The 13,261-nt window shown below is 36.5% G+C and overlaps 1 protein-coding gene across 2 annotated transcripts in view; it reads left to right on the top strand.

The window, feature by feature from the left end:
- Positions 1–13,261, top strand: part of LOC113419540 (contactin-3-like) — a 210,520-nt gene that overhangs the window by 146,810 nt on the left and 50,449 nt on the right. For both annotated transcript variants that reach the window (XM_087954589.1, XM_087954591.1), the window contains 2 exons: positions 1,279–1,408; positions 9,142–9,292. In XM_087954589.1, the coding sequence (XP_087810715.1) occupies positions 1,279–1,408; positions 9,142–9,292 (281 nt within the window). The remainder of the gene's footprint in view (positions 1–1,278; positions 1,409–9,141; positions 9,293–13,261) is intronic.

The raw sequence follows: 13,261 nt of genomic DNA, 5'->3' as shown, positions 1-13,261 counted from the left end.
ATGATCACTTCTTGCCTTAAATAATTTGGCCCTAAATAATTTTAAATATTCCTTTCACGAGGATCAGTCTGCCTCCTCTTTGACCAGGAATGGAGTCTCTTTTTACCTGTATGCCTTTGAAGACTGTTCAGTTATTTTCAACTAACAGAGAAGGCCTTTTCTCTGGTGGTCGTAGAAATACAAAATGAATTGCCATCAAAGACAGCTTTTTAAAAAGCCCTAAAGATATGTTGTAAGCATTCCACTGAATAGAATGCTTTGTTGTACTGGATTGAGGTATCACTGAATTTTTATAGATAATTACATGAGAGCATTCTGTATGTGAACTATCTTTTGAAGTTCTTGATCCAGTAGCATTAATTGTTCAGCATCATATAACCTACTGATTTATTCTGTGTTCTCTATAGCAGTTTTTCTGCTCCCTGACAAAGTTCTTGCTAATCTCAGATCCCTTCCTTTTTTCCTTTCTTCCAAGACATGCATGTGGAGGGCACAGGCTATTTTATTCTCTTCCTGGTAGGATTTACTCAGCAAGCTGCTAGAGTTTATCTGTCTATTTAATGTACATCCTATAAATAAATCTCCTTTCAGTTAAAGTTTCAAACATGCTTTACAATCATTGATCACATCAGTTCTGTGTTCTTAGGAATGTTCATATATATAAAGCAGATATTTCAATCAACATCAACCAATCACAATTTTAGCCCAAAGAAATTGTGTATCAGATAGAAAGCTTGACAGGTATTTGTCTATGTGAGTATATATGAGTATATACAGAGAACAAAATATTCAAATATATAAGCGAAGCAAGAATTAAACCTCAAAGTGAGTTGTCATTTTCAAAGGGGTGGGTGGGGGACTCTACTTTTTTTCCTCTGTGTAAAAAGCATTTTGCAGTAGACAAGCTTGTAAGCCCCAAAATTAAAGTAAGTTGATCCCAGGATTGTTAGGAATAGACCTCACTGACAGGCAAATCCAACTCAATCCTTTCAGAATTTGAAAGAAGATTTTCAAAGCTGATGTTTCAGTCCGATGCTTATATCTACTGCAAAGCTCTTTAAAGCTTTGTCTCTCATAAAAACCATTATTAGCATATCACTCACTTTGGTCAATGCATAGAAATTCCAGAGTTGTCTTAAACATCAGTTAAGCTATGTATAAATTTCTTCAAATGAAGTTTAATGAAGGCATGAGTTACTGCTGTGCAGCCAAAACACCCTCGCTTGTCTGTTTCTTCAGTCATGTAAATATATTCCTTTTTAATGTTTTACTATCCAGGGAAGAATACAAATTGAAAATGGAGCTTTGACTATAACAAACTTAAACTTGACAGATTCTGGCATGTACCAGTGTATAGCAGAGAACAAACATGGTACAATATATGCCAGTGCCAATCTCCGAGTTGTAGGTAAGTCACAACTTTGCTTTCTGTGTTGTTGTTATTCACCAGATATTTTTCCTCCTGATGCAGTAGCTGTCATGTTTTCCTACACCATCTTGAAAATTTAGCACAAATACTTTCACAGCACTAAATTTATCAGCATTTCTATGTAATTTTCTCAACTGTATCTGAGTGATATGGTGGCGGATAAAGAAGCTCAGTAGATTTTATAGCTCAATCATTCACTGATTTAAAACAAGGACACCAAGATAAATTATTAATTATAGGAAGAAGAGACACAAAGCTTGGATACCATCCCAGTGATTAAAACTAATCACACAATTGGGAAGCAACATTGGCTCAGCATATTACTTCACGGCACTGACCTTCTGCATTGTAGCTTCAGTATTCTTGAAGAAGCAATGTCATTTGAAAATGACAGATAAGTTTCTCTGACTTTTTCCTTGATAATATGGGTGCAAGGGCCCATTATTAGTTTTGAAGGTGATATAAGTAGTTCTCTGCGTACAAAAGTTTACTGAGTGACTGTTTGAAGTTACAACGGCACTGTAAAAAAAGTGACCTATGACCATTTTTCAAATTTATCACCCCTGCAGGGATCCCTGTGGTCATGTGATTAAAATTCGGGCATTTGGCAAACTGACTCATATTTATGATGGTTGCAGTGTCCTGGGATCATCAGAAACTTCTGATAAGCAAAGTCAATGGGGAAGCTGGATTCACTTAACAACCATGTTACTAACTTAAGAACAACTTTGGCAAGAAAGATCATAAACTGGGGCAAAAGTCATTTAGCAACTATCTCTCTTAGCAGCAGAAATTTTGGGCTCAGTTGTGGTTGTAAATCCACACTAACTATCCTAGTTTGCTTGTAGAACAAATGACAAGGTTTTATCCTCAAACAGAAGCAAACTGAAGTAAATTGACAAAGCTTTTTCTATGTTCAAATAGTAACCAGCTTTGCATTTTAGTAACCAGTTTTGCATTTTTTATAATGTTCCTAACCAGAGTTTAGTAGCCATATTGAGTATCCTTTGAGTTAAGAACACATATTGGCCTCTTTGGGGATTGTGTAAGTGAGAGGAACCGATGTACCATACTGTTTCCAACAGTAGTTTTATTTTGAAATAGATGAATAAAAGTAAACTCCTAAATTATTGAATGAGTTTTTATTTCTTTCCATTCTTCAGTGAATTGCCTTGATCTGCTCCCACCTACTTAACTGCTTATGTGATCAGCAGAATCGGGGATATACAATAGCAGTGAAATAATAGTGTTAAGATGATTGAAAGTATATAAGTGCAAATCTGAACAAAGCTATTAATTAAACCATTGATTGCACAGTTATCAGTTTTGATGCCCAAGTCAACTTTTGACAATTTAACTCTTAATATAATTTATACAGATCTTTGAAATATAGATTGGCCAGTGAAACTGATTTTTGAATGAAATTAAGGAGTAATTTGACTTGGTCCAATCTGGTGCCAGAGATCTTTCTTCTACCATGTTAATCTTCAAACATCTAAGTTTCTCTTTTTTTAGCAGAAAGGCAGACTAAAATGCATTTAACAAAGCTGGACAAAAGCTGCTGAAAAAGTTTCCAACAGTAATATTATTTTGAAATAGATGAATAAAAGAAAACTCCTAAATCATTGAATGAGTATAGCAGCAACACTTTTGATCGGCTAGAAGGAGCTGTGAGATACTAAATATATTTTGTAAGAATTGTTTTAAATTTTATCTATAGCATACAATAGACTTAATTCATTTTTATGTAGCAAAATGCAACTTTTATTTATTTATTTTATTTACATTCTTGAAGCAACATCTTCCAGGAGTTTGTTCATTTGTAATCTGGATACCTGAATTTTAATTTTGATGTTTTATTTAAAATTTTTACATTGATCTATTGCAAGCTCTAGATAACTTTATGATCTATATTGGCATAGAAATGCCATAGATAGATGATAGATAGATAGATAGATAGATAGATAGATAGATAGATAGATAGATAGATAGATAGATAGATAGATAGATAGATATCTGTCCAGCTAAAGTAATGTTCCAGACCCATTCTTTCTTGTTGAACTTCATGTGATTCAAGTAGAAGTCTTGTTGGAAGAAACTCAGTTTCATTGTACTCCACATCCCCATTTTATAATATAAAGTCCTATTATTCAGAGTTTTGCAGCATAAATTCAGTGCCAGAAAAATAAACACAGGTGGCTGATGTTTCATTTAATGTCTTTATAAGCATATTAAATAAATTTTACAATACCAAATTGTAGATTTCTCCAACATGGAGCAAACTCAAACAGAAGTAGACATGTTACAAGTGCAGAGCAGAACAGCAACTCAGGAGCTCAAAAACAGACATCCGTTTCACTTTAGATCAGCAAGCAAGCAGAGGAGAGAAGCAATTTCATTTTTAACAGACAAACTCAGAACTTAACATAGCTACAAAGCTTTATATAGAGTCTCACCTAGGCTACTTCTAGTTTCAGTTTCCAAACAGTCCTCATTGGCTGACTTAGTTGCTATGCCTATTCATTGGCTGACCTTGTTACCGTGCTCTATTCCAGTTCATGAATATACTCTGACACTCCTCCCTTCATAACTGGAATAGACATAAATTCAATTACCCTTAACATTCTTCAGATACCTGTATTTGAAGACCCACATTCACAGTTCCCTCCAAATACCTGAGAATTTCCTTTTATACCTATCCAACACAATTGAGTTGATCCCCACCTTTTAACTTTCTATTGTAAATGCAACCATCAGTCTTGCAACTCTTGAACCCAAGACCCTTCAATGCAGTATCTAAACAGATATTCTAATTTCTGGCTGTCTTGCTTCAGCCCATAAATGGCCTTGTTCAATTTATAGACTGTAGTAGGCTTTTTACTTTCATACCCTGGTACTTGAACCATGTAAATTTCTTCCTCTAATTCTGCATTGAGAAATGCAGTGGTTATGTCAAAATGCCAAATTTTATTGCTATGTGCCGCTGCCAATGCTAGTGCCAGCCTGATGCTCTCACTCTTTACAGTTGGCATGAATACCTCATCATAGTGCAAAGATTTCATCGGTGAAAAGCCCTGTGCCACTAACCTTGCTTTATATTGTACCTCATTATTGGGCAGTACCTTTTTCATGTATGCCCACTTGCATCCTACAGCTTTGCTACCCTGTGGCAAAGTCATAGATGTGAACACTTCATGTTCTCCCATGGATTTCATTTCCTTGTCCATGGCTTCTTTCCACTTTACTTGTTCAATTTTAGGTAATGTCAATACTTCTTTGTAGTTTCTTGGCTCATGCCATACATTATACACTTTAACTTCACTAGCAGAATATCTGTCAGGTGGAATCCCCTTGTTCCATCGCTCTGACCTGTGTGGCACTGACTTCTCCTGTGTGTCAACCCTCTCTTGCTTCATATCTTGTTCAGCTTCTCCTCCCAGAACACTAACATCATCACTAAGTGAGTTACCATCACTAAGTGAATTACCATCACTAAGTGAATCACCATCAGTAAGTAAATCATTCCACAAATTTGCATCAGTTTTTTTCCGATTTTGCTCTGCAAAAATTGCAGACCTTGAAAACACTATTATTTTGCTTCCTTTGCTAAAGTGATAACTCTTTGAGCCTAGCTCATAGCACACAAACCTGAGCTTTCTAGCGTTTCGTTACCCTTTCTTCTAATTGCTTTTGGAATATGCACCCATGCATTGCTTCCAAACACCCTTAAATGTGCTAGAGATAGTTTTCTCCCATATAACACTGCATATGGAGTATCATTAATGGAGGAACTCCACAATCTATTAACTAAATAATTAGCAGTCAATATGCCTTCACCCCAATACATCCTGCTTAGACCAGAATCCTCTAGCAATGAGTCCTTCATGGTTTGCAAGACTTCATTCTGATTTGTGCGTTTGTGTTTTATTCCTATCTCTGCCAATCATTGTTGAAAACTTGTTGACATCAATTCTGAACCTCTGTCAGTTTGCAGTTGACATACCTGTTGTTTATACCTTCTTTCTACAAAGCTTACCCATTGCTTAAATTTCTGTAGCACCTGTTTTACTCTTTAGTAAATAGCAGAACTCAAACCTGCTATAGTCATCTACAATGACCAGCACATACTTAGCTCCTCCCAAACTGGCTTGCATTGGACCCACCAAATCTGCATGTGCCAGCTCTAGAGCTCTTGTTGTCTGCCTTGTGCTACTCTTGCTTACTGGGAATGCCTTGGACTTTGATGTTTTGCATATTGCACAATCCAAATATGCCTTACATCCCTTTACATGCAATCCTTCTGCATACTGGTCCATCTTTTGAACAACTTTAAAGCTGGCATGGCCAAGCTTTCTGTGCAAAAGATGAACACATGAATCATGTTTTGCAAACATTGCCCAGTGTTCGTGCACATTGAATTTTTTGTCCCTGTAACATATCAAGGTTATCATGCTTTATGCCCTTTGCACAGACAATCCCATTTTTCTTTATAAGACACTGCCTATTTACAAATGTGGTCTCAAATCCTTGCTTGTCTAAACTAGAGACACTCAGCAAATTATGTTCCATTTCTGGCACACATAAAACATTATGAAACCTTGTTTCCAATATGGTATTTGCACACTGCCTCTTCCCATGACTTTAGCCTTCTTGCCATTTGCCAAGGGTACTGTGTCTCCTGCAGCTGCATCCATCCTGTAAAAGAATTTAGCATTATTAATAATCATTTGGCTAGCCCCACTGTTGATAAGCCATTGATCTCTCCTGCAAGAATTGACTTTTGTTATTGCAATTTGTCCATCAACTTGTCTTTCTTGCAGCAAAAGGCCCTTTGCAAACAGTCTGTCTTTAAGTGAGATCGTCTCTGTTGTTGGGCTGTAATCAGGGGTGGGATTCTACAGGTTCGCACCTATTTGCTAGAACCGGTTGTTAACATTCTAAGCAGTTCGGAGAACTGGTTGTTAGAAGAAATTACTGGCCTAATCCTGTAAGGAAGGCAGGAAGGAAACATTCTGGCGTTGCTTACAGAAACTGCCTCTCCGTTAACCCTTATTACATTCTTGGCAGGACTAGACTTCCTGTCTCAGGAACTTCTCTGGAGTTTTTTTCCCCTCCTTTGCTGGTACTTTGCTTGTGTGGAGTGACCATTCAAAGTTACAATGGCACTAAAAAAAGCGACTTATGGCCATTTTTCACACTTACGACTGTTGCAGTATCCCCACAGTCATGAGAGGCCAGGGGAGGAGATGTGTGCCTCGATGTGAGTAATATTGAGTTGGCCATGCCCAGCCAATAACATGACTACCAAGCCATGCCCACCAATTTAGCCATGCCCACAGAACCGGTTGTTAAAAAAATTGAATCCCACCCCTGGCTGTAATCTGATATCTTCTACTGCTCTTCTGTTCTCTGGAAACTGCAAGGCTCTTGTTTCTGTGCTGCTCTCTGCAGAGAGCCTGGCTGTGGAAATTTCCATTGCTCCTCTTGGGCCCCCTCCTCAGGAATTTTTCCTCCTCATGGCTTTTTCTATAATGACTTTTCTGCTCTTCAGCTATTAGACACACTTTCAGAGCTTCCAAACTCAATTCCTGCTCTGATTTGCATTCAAACACTGCAGAAACAATGTCCCACATTTCATCTAGGCTGTTCAAAACTAGCAGCACCTTTTGAGATTCTGGAATCCTCATCCCATGTTGTTCTAATTCCACAAGTAAAGTTTGCATATGAACAAAATGCTATTCCACTGAACCTCCTGGCTGCAAATGGGCTCTATATAACTTTCTTGATAATTGCACGATGTTACATGCAGATAATTATCCCAGACTTCCTTTGTAGTCTTTAAATCAGCTACATTGATAAACTGATCATCTTCTAAACTTAAGATGATATAAGCAAATGCTCTATCATGCAGCTTCTGATCTGCAGCATTCAATGGTGCCTGGGGTGGATTTTCAGCCAATATTTCATTAGCTTTTAGGAATTCCATCTTTGCAGCCCAAATAATATAGTTCTTCTGACCCAACGGGGTAGAGAGCTCTCTTTAATTTTTTTTCAGCCATCCATCAAAGCCTCTTGCCTTGTTTCTTACTTTTAAAACAAGCAGTCTCTCACCTTTAATTACAATACAGTCTTTTTCTGGGCCCATAACCTAGTGCTCTATTCTAGTTCATGAATATACTCTGGCATTTACAGTAGGCAGTGAAGCCAGCTAACTGGCACAATTGGCACTTCCCAATTGTGGCTAATTTCAGAGTAGAATTGGACCTAGTTAATGAAAGGAAGTAGAGAGATTTGGCTAGACTGGGAAATTTCCATCCCAGAAAGAAATACTTATTTGAGTGAGTCAGTTAAGATATCTATAGTCAAACTCATTTTTCAGTGAAAATATATTTACATGTTGTCTTTTGCATTTTTTCTAACATTATCTCCCATAGACCTTTGAATATTTTGAACAGAGCATAAGGAAAGAAAAACAGTCCATTATTTCCCTTCTCTTTCTCTCCCTTAAACCTTCTATCTTCTCTCTGTCTCCTTCCCCAAAGTCAAAGGTATCACCAAGCAGTCTCCTGACTGAGACTGAGTAGTATTTTGCTACTCTTCTTCTATCTCCAGGACAGTCTTCAGAATAAATTATTAAACTGCAATTTTGTTATAGTTCCTGAAAAATCAATTTATGGAAGAGCTCTAATCTAATCTTACATCTGTTCTTCCCCTGTATATTTTCAAAAAGCCTGTTTCCAAATATAGCAAAACAGATTTTAGTTACGTATAAAAAAACATGTTATGAGAAAATGCAATAATGAGAAAATGTGGTAATGCTTCCTGATTAGCACCGCTAATAACTTAGTAATATCATCTTGAAATAAACCCCTACAATTGAAACTTGAACTCTGACTTGAATTTGATTCAACTCAGTTAATGCCTTTTTCCTGACTACTTCTAAAACTAGTGACAAATCACTATAGAATATCTATTTCCTTCTTCCTATGTCAAAACAAGGTACATTGGCTTATTTATTGGGGGAGGGGCAGCAGTACTTTCACAAAATGGTTGTTGTACTTAGAAATGCTTGCCATGGGACAAAATGGCTGGTAGAATGGTCATGACAAATCACAAAATGCTTATTTACCATAAGGTAAATAGTTTCTCAAGATACTTTGTACCAACTCATCAAGATTTTCATGGAATACAAAGACATTGCTGCAAATAAATATGATGTGAGATGTCTTTGCTTTCTTTTACAGCATGCCAGCAACTTGCATTTATAAAAAAATAAAGCTGGGCAGGGAGACTCACTGGAAGCAAAGGAAGTGTTTGGGGGCCTATTGATGCAATGTTTTAATATCATATTGTACTAAATATTGTGAATTCAGCCAGGCAAATGGGTATCAAGTCAATATCAATTGTTGGAAAGTCACAGCAAAGGAGAAATTGGCCACTGTAAAAAGACAAATGCTGAAAAAATGTAGGTCATTGGAGTTTTCTTACAATCAGTGAACTGAAAGTAAAACCTTTGCTTAATCCCAGATTAATTCAGTGGCATTTTAATGTACAATTTCTGTTTCAGTGCTATTTTGACTGAACTAGAATGGGAATTTCATATTCTTCAATGGTTAATGAAAAAGTAAAAAAAGTAACATAAATTGTGGAACTCACTGAGGACATGCTGGAGAAGTTGTGTTTCATAGTTAATGTGTTTCTTCTGCTGCTAGCTTCTGCTCCTGACTTTTCTAAAAGCCCAATGAAGAAATTGATTCAGCTTCTAAAGGGCAGCACAGCTCATTTTGAGTGCAATCCAAAAGCTTCCCCTAAAGCGACAACTATTTGGAAAAAGGGAGGTGAGCTGCTCCAAGAAAATGAAAGGTATTATGTTGTGAATGTCTTCATATTATAATTTAAGTATTACCATATTTTGAAAGAAATAGCAACACTGTTTACATTAGGTGGCAAAAGTGCCAAGTAAGTCATGCAATTTCATCAAAGTATATAGTACATATTAAAAGGAGGTTTCTACTAAGAACAATGTGACACATAAGTGAAATCTTGAGTGAAATCTTTTCCCAGGTGCTTATTCGAAATTGTGTTGGGACTATTAATGGCAAACTTTGGGGGGGGGGAATCTACCACCTTTGATCTTTCCAAAATTCAAACAAATGGCTTGGATTTGGCTTTAGAATTGCCACATCAATTTTCACATCTACTCTGCAGAAACTGAGCTTCTTGTCTTGTTATGAATAAAAGTTAGCTGATGGTTGACAAATGTAACTATAAAAGTATGTTACCACTGTCTTTAGCACTATATTAGCATGTGTGATGCATTTTATTTTGTGTTTGCTTCTTCCATGCAAGTGTTGCCTGTTATCGTTGTGCTTCCCAGTATGTTGATTCTGTTTGAAAGTTCTGAAAGAACCTCTTATGTCGGTGCTGTAAATAATGGAGTTGGAGTTGTAAAAGGAGTAAACAAACAACTGAATGTTTTTCTATAGACTCAGATATTTAGGTATCATTCCCACTTGGAGGACTGAAGGAATTGTCATGTGTCCAAATAGTAAAGTGTTCCATGTAGCTCCAGGATTTGAGTGCTCCTCTTATCTTAGGGCCTAGATGTTGGGTTTGAACAAAGGTCAGACTACATAATGATTGAGCTCAAGTCGCCTCTCCAAGCTCTTTGAATTGTAGCCAATATTGTTCTGCTCTCACTCCACTTCAACTTACACAAATTCTTGCTTTCTTCTCATGCCCTTTTCATTGTTGAAAAAAAAAAACCATATACTAAAATAGGTTAGTCCACTGAAGATGATCTAAATGTATACACACAACACATCAATACACATGAGTAAATGTTATTTTATATTTATATATTGAAACTTTGGAAAAGTTATAATGATAGCACATATCCTAAATGAGAATGTCAAAATTGGGGGGAAATGAAAACTGTAAGAGTTAAATAAGGTCCTGACTTGACCTATTGTTTTTGAAACATTTCAGAAAATTTAGACTTTCATACCCATCTTTTCCACACTTGTTCATCTGTCCAATTATAAGCACTGCTTTGTTCACATTCTTTGGGGAAGGGGGCATTGGGATGGGGTAGAGATGTCAATATACAAAGCCCATGAATGACAAGTAAGTATGTCTGCAAGAGAAGTAAGAAGAGAAAAAGGTTTACATATTCTTGACTCTGCCATCAATGCTTAATGCTGTTTTATTGTACATTCCAATTACCATCTAACTGATATAAACTCAGTTTATTAGAGCAGAGAGAAAAGGAAGTCAGCATTCTGATATTAATGTAGTCTTTCTTATTCTCTCATTTCTAATATACTGAGTAAGGTGATATGGTCAGCCATTTCATCCATCCATCCATCCATCCATCCATCGAGAGAGAGAGAAAGTGGGTGGGAGGGAGGGAGAGAGCTAATAAAACTCAGAATAATATAATGAAGCAGAATGATGGGAGATTCAAGACAGACATTTCATATGGTATGTAATTATACAAAAGTCATTTTTGCAGGTTATACCAATGACTACCAACTTGAAGGATTTTAGAAACTTTGATAACAACTTTGCAGGTAAAGTTATCAATTGTTATTGATCATGATGGCATTTAATTCTCAGTATCAATTGATGGGGATACTCACACAGAAAAAGCTGCTATTCTCAGATCTTTCTTATGGGGAAATGGATCAGTGTTATATAGAAGAGAATGTAATGGATTTAATTGATTTTTAAAATCTAAATAATGAAATATATTTTATAAGGAAAGACTGGTTAATGAATGGCACACAAGAAGATATACTGAAAACCAAATCTAGTAGATTTCGGTAGCATTTTTAGAATGACAGGAGAGGATTACAGACGGATGATGATGATGATATCTGTTCTATCAGGTCAAATTCTCAACAATTACTTGGATCATCTCCAGATTCTTAAATCATATAGAGTTGTTTTATGCTCTGTCTGGTGTCAGTTTTGATGGTGTCTAGCCTTTGTGGGTTTGGGTGACCTCATTTCCTCTTACTACTGGTCACTCAGCATAATTGCTTTTTCCTATGATTACATAAGATGGTTGAAATAAGGTGGAATTTTGTGATTTTGTCTTCTAGCAATATGTCTGGTTTTATATGCTCCAGCCCTTGCTTGTTTTTCACCTTTGTTATCCAAGGAATGTGCAGTCTTCTGTAATACTACAGGTCAAACACATCGATTTTTCTCCTATCTAGTTTTTTCCAACTTTTGCAACTACAGGTAACTGTAGGAAATATGATAGTGCAGACTAATCTGCACTTCCATGCCAGATTGGTGGCCTTGCTTTTCTATATTGAATTCATGCTTATTATTGCTGTGCGATCCAGTGCAATTCAGCACTTTTATTTCTGGACTGTAATTACTGCATTGATCAATTTGTACTTCTAGGAAAGTGAATTATTGCATGCATTCAATCTCTTCACTGTCAAGAGAACACCATTGTTGTTTTGACATTTTCATTCAGAAAGTTGTGTCATCAGCATACCAAAGACTATTGATATTCCTTTTTCCAAACATTATTCTGATATTTGATTCTTCAAATTGCAGGTTCCTAACAATCTCTTCGGCTTACAGGTTGAATAAAAAAGTTTAAAGAATGCAGTTTTGTTGCGCTCCTTTCTCTATTTTGAAACAATCAGTGTCCCCATGTGATGTTTGCATAATGTCTTCTTGATTTGTGATAGCAACTGCACCAACTTGACAAGATGTTTTGGAATTCCCATGTCTACTAAGGCTCTCCATAGCTTATGATCAGCCCAATCAAAGACTTTTCTTGTAGTCAATAGAACAGTTGTGGATGTTCTTTTGATATTCTTGAGATTTTTCTATGATTGAATGGGAATTTCCAATATGGTCACAAGTACCCTGACCCCATCTGAAGAGTTTGAACTTCAAGTATTTATCACCAGACATTGTATGATGTTAAGGAGAATCTTGCTAGTATGAGGAATGAGGGAAATTATGGCTCCTCCTTGGAGGAGCCATTTTTTGGCACTGATCATTTCCAATCCTGTGGCCATGAGTTCATTTTCCAAATTTTCTGGCACAATGTTCTGGTGGTTGAGGGAGGGTATATAGGTCTCAGCAATTCTGCAGGGGTGGCTATCAACCCCTCAGGCATTATTGTTTGGCAATTGGCTCATTGCTCACATAACATCTTCCTGAAGGATGACTGATTCTATTTCTGTTTCCTTTTCTTCATCATCCTTCAGAGACTGGGCCCCTTTGTTGCTGGCATACAGCTGTTCTCTACATTCTCACACCTTGGTCAAAAAGTTATTTCTCATATTTGTTTTTGATAATGCTTTTACAAGCAATAAATGCTGTTGGAATCCTTTTGACAAATGCATTCCTGATGTGACTCTTCATGCAGTACTTTTCTAGCTGTTTGCAATGCTAGCCACATTAAACTGTGCTATCTTTCCTTGCTGCTCTTTGGAAATCCTCATTTTGAGTTTGCATGGTGCTTTGACTGATTTTCTTTGCTTTCTGATGGTTTCATCTGAGAACTATTTGCACTTTCTGTCTGGTTTCTTGAATCTTCTTTCAATTTCTCAGCAGTGTCCCACACTTCAAACTTATTTCTTTAACTTGGGAATGGCTGAGTTCGACCTTGATTACCTATGTGTGAAAAAATATAAATTGGATTTAGAAAATAAAATGCAATATAAACTATTTACAGAAGGAAAAAAAAAAGGTGACTACTTCATTTAAGACCACCAGATTACATCGTTTACTTGTATGTATGTATGTATGTATGTATGTATGTATGTATGTATGTATGTATGTTTCTGTGCACACATA

This window comes from Notechis scutatus, chromosome 2 (genome assembly GCF_049901735.1).
Source record: "Notechis scutatus isolate UNSWTSFEM ecotype Mainland chromosome 2, rNotScu1.2, whole genome shotgun sequence".
NCBI classification, from domain to species: Eukaryota; Metazoa; Chordata; class Lepidosauria; order Squamata; family Elapidae; genus Notechis; species Notechis scutatus.
The sequence above is the reverse complement of the archived record's forward strand: the minus strand, read 5'-3'. Positions and strand labels throughout refer to the sequence as shown.